Source organism: Trachymyrmex septentrionalis, unplaced genomic scaffold (genome assembly GCF_001594115.1).
Source record: "Trachymyrmex septentrionalis isolate Tsep2-gDNA-1 unplaced genomic scaffold, Tsep1.0 scaffold134, whole genome shotgun sequence".
Classification (NCBI taxonomy): Eukaryota; Metazoa; Arthropoda; class Insecta; order Hymenoptera; family Formicidae; genus Trachymyrmex; species Trachymyrmex septentrionalis.
This window is the reverse complement of record NW_017304482.1, coordinates 275,641-278,925: the sequence shown is the minus strand read 5'-3', so window position 1 is coordinate 278,925 and position 3,285 is coordinate 275,641. Positions and strand designations below refer to the sequence as shown.

Here is a 3,285-nt window from a genome sequence, read left to right as displayed (position 1 = left end):
GAAATGTTGTGCTTGTCTTGAAAAAGAGTGACTCAATTTTCAATCTTTAAGAGTAAGATTTCATTTCTTTTCAATGATATTTATTCTAAAAAATATGTTTTAGAGATAGAGTATTTAAACGTTGAAAAGAGAGAATTAAAGCAAAGATTTTGAATGCAAACAGTGCAAGAGACGCGATTAGGGAGTTAATTATGTATCTTAAAATGAGATGAAAATTGAAGTAAACAAATTCACTAGAACATTTATAATTTCATTCAATACATAATCGAAGCGAGTTGCCGGTCAAGTGATTCGTGTAACAGAAAGCTATGATGTATAGATCGTTATTAATGATATCTTGTGTATTTCGCGGGAATGTGCGTTGCATACAATTAATATTGGCGGGATTAATAGCCGGGATACGTTTTCGCGAGTGTTGTGTTCTGTATCAGCAACGACGGAAGCTGACAATGAGAGGAGGCGGCCTGGCAGGTGCCATCAGATGATGACGGCGGAGCAATCATGAGGTGAGTAACGTATATTATTTAATTATTTTATTTGTTATCAGCTGACTTAATCATTCATATCTGTTCGATGCGCCAACAATTATTTTTTGAAAAATTAATTACTTTGAACGCTGCTTTAATTTCGATAAATATATGTATTTTGCAGATCAACGTAGTTCACAACTCCGCTGTTGCGCATCGTATCGGTGAGTGACAAATTATTTTATTTTTATTCGAGATAATCTGTTAAAATTTGGTTAGATATGCACAAAATGTTTATAGTTGTATACATTTGTAAAATTATTAGTTTGACAATAACATAGAAAAAAGTTTCATAGATTTATCGTCTGAAATGGACAGGCCAAAATTAATTAAACTAATTGAATGAATCTTAATCCTAAAATTCATCGATTTGTATTACATACAAGGATATCATTTAAAATAAAAATGGATGTCTATCCAGAACACGATAAGGAAAATTTGTTAATATATAAATTAGATGCGTTACTTTTTATTCTTCCTAATTTTTTTCCTATATATATATATTTTTCAAAGGGAAGGGGGGATTAAATAAAATACCAAATAATACGAAGAAACAATTATTCACAATTAGATTTTTTAGATGTATGTCGCGTATGAAAGTAAAAAGAAATTCACGATTGTAGTGTAAATAATTTATTTTGTAAAAAATACAGTGATTATGTTAATTATATTTATTTTTCTAACGAGTCAGTTAATTCAATCTTTCATAGCCTTCTTTTCACCCACTAATTCAAACTCACCTGATAAAAATCAGTTTTGTCTTAGTAATAATAATCGATAAAAAAAACAAATGTTTTCTTAAAGAAAATAAAGGACAAATCTGAAAATTTTAGAACTTATGTAGGCTGTTCCTATATGTTTTCCACTCCATAAACCAATTTGACTGTAAAGAATCTGTGCATTATAAAATTTTATTACACAATTCCAATAATCAAATTGAGATAATGCGCAGTTTTCTGATAGTTTGAAACTAGTTCTATTGTATTGGAACAAACCCTTGATCTGAAATAATAAAAAATGAAAACAACTCTAATTTGAGTAAATTTAATTTAAAAAATTAAGAAATATAATTAACAAAAACAAATTGTATTTATATGCATAAAACTGTAAAATACTTTCCATAAAAATTTGCTCATTAATATAATATATAACATTAGACATTGAAATGCTAGTCAGAAAAGAAATCCCGTAATATCAAAAGTAAAGGACAGTAAAAGACAATATTGGAAAAATTGAATTTTGAAGAAACAAATATAAATCTAAAGTAAACAGCTATCTAAAATAAAGGACTGTCCTTTACAATAAAGAACGTATGGTCACCGTAGCCATATTGAACACGTGTATAGTTATAACGAAAACTTAAATTTCATGTACGATAATTATTCTTACTCATAATTCCAATTTAACAACTTAGAAAATTAGAGACGATTTTCTATCTTGATTAATTTATTAGCGAAATACGCTATATAAAATAATGTACTCGTATAATATAATCGCGAAACACTCTTCGTAAAATCTTATCACGAAACTGTATCCAATAACATAATCGGGTGAGGAAAATTAAGACTGCGGGAAACCGAGATAGATATCAGGCCGTTGCAAGATTTTTACTTCTGGATTAAACTCGTGACATTAATGGGTACGGCAGGACAATTCACCCCAATTAATCCCGACGTGCGAGGGAGGAAGCGGATCTTATACGGGATCAACTAGACCGGGAGCATCCTAATCTGCATCGGCAGATTGCTCTGAGAATTGACACCGAGAATTTTGCCTCCACCCTTCGAAGTAGCATTTGACGTCTCATCTTGAATCAAACCCTCGGCCATCGTCTCCTTACAGTTTCTCCCGCGCCTTTTGCCACAAGACACAAACTCGATGCATATATTACGTCGTCTTAATTGGAAAGCATTCCTCGAGCAGTTCGAGTGCGTTACAACGATGTTATATCTTTTTTTAAATAGATTTCATTTATATTTTATCATTACATATCATTAAATATTTTTTCTAAATTTAAGTTAGGGGGAATTTAAGGGAATTAGTAATGTGTTTTGATAGTTATCGGCTTGTAATCTTATCTGAAATAAATGTATTTAAGGAGGTTGTAACGGGACAGTAAAACACATATATTAATATTTGCGCTTTAAACAAACTACATACATGTGAAAGTTATTTTCATAATATTCTGTTTTGAGCAACACAGTAGATTATTTATTTTATTTGATATTAATTTTATTGTTATAAACAAAATTTTTTAAAATAATAAAAATCTAAATTTTTTTATATATAAATATTTTAAGTACTAAAAATGATTTATACAAAGTTTCATTGAGATTCACCAATTAGTTATAACAAATAAATATTTTGTTTATTTACTGAACAATTAATGTCTGTAACTCAATGTAACTGTATATAAATATTTTTGAATTTAAAGTACTTGTATTAAAAAATTGAGATTTTTATCATTATTTTATAATACATTTTTATATATTTCTGTTAGAGAATAAATTAAAAAAATATTACTTCCTATTGAAATATCTGTAATTTTTTCAAGTAATTCTTAACATATTGCACATGCCTTACAACCTCCTTAATTCATAATTGTATTATTTATTCGAAACATCTAACTTTGACCGAATTGATGGTGTTCTCTCTCGTATATGATCATTAAATATTTACTTAATCTTTCATAATTCTTTCTTTCTGTCTTTGGTTGACTCAAGCAGCATTTAGTACTGAGAAAAAAAAACGAATAATT

At 28.6% G+C, this 3,285-nt stretch overlaps 1 protein-coding gene across 1 annotated transcript in view; it reads left to right on the top strand.

Moving 5' to 3' along the window:
* The first annotated feature begins 636 nt into the window (after positions 1 to 636).
* LOC108757193 (protein trachealess-like) overlaps positions 637 to 3,285 on the top strand; it is a 53,017-nt gene continuing 50,368 nt past the window's right edge. Inside the window, exon 1 of the mRNA XM_018501606.1 lies at positions 637 to 691. Coding sequence (XP_018357108.1) covers positions 639 to 691 — 53 coding nt within the window. The 5' untranslated portion in view covers positions 637 to 638. The remainder of the gene's footprint in view (positions 692 to 3,285) is intronic.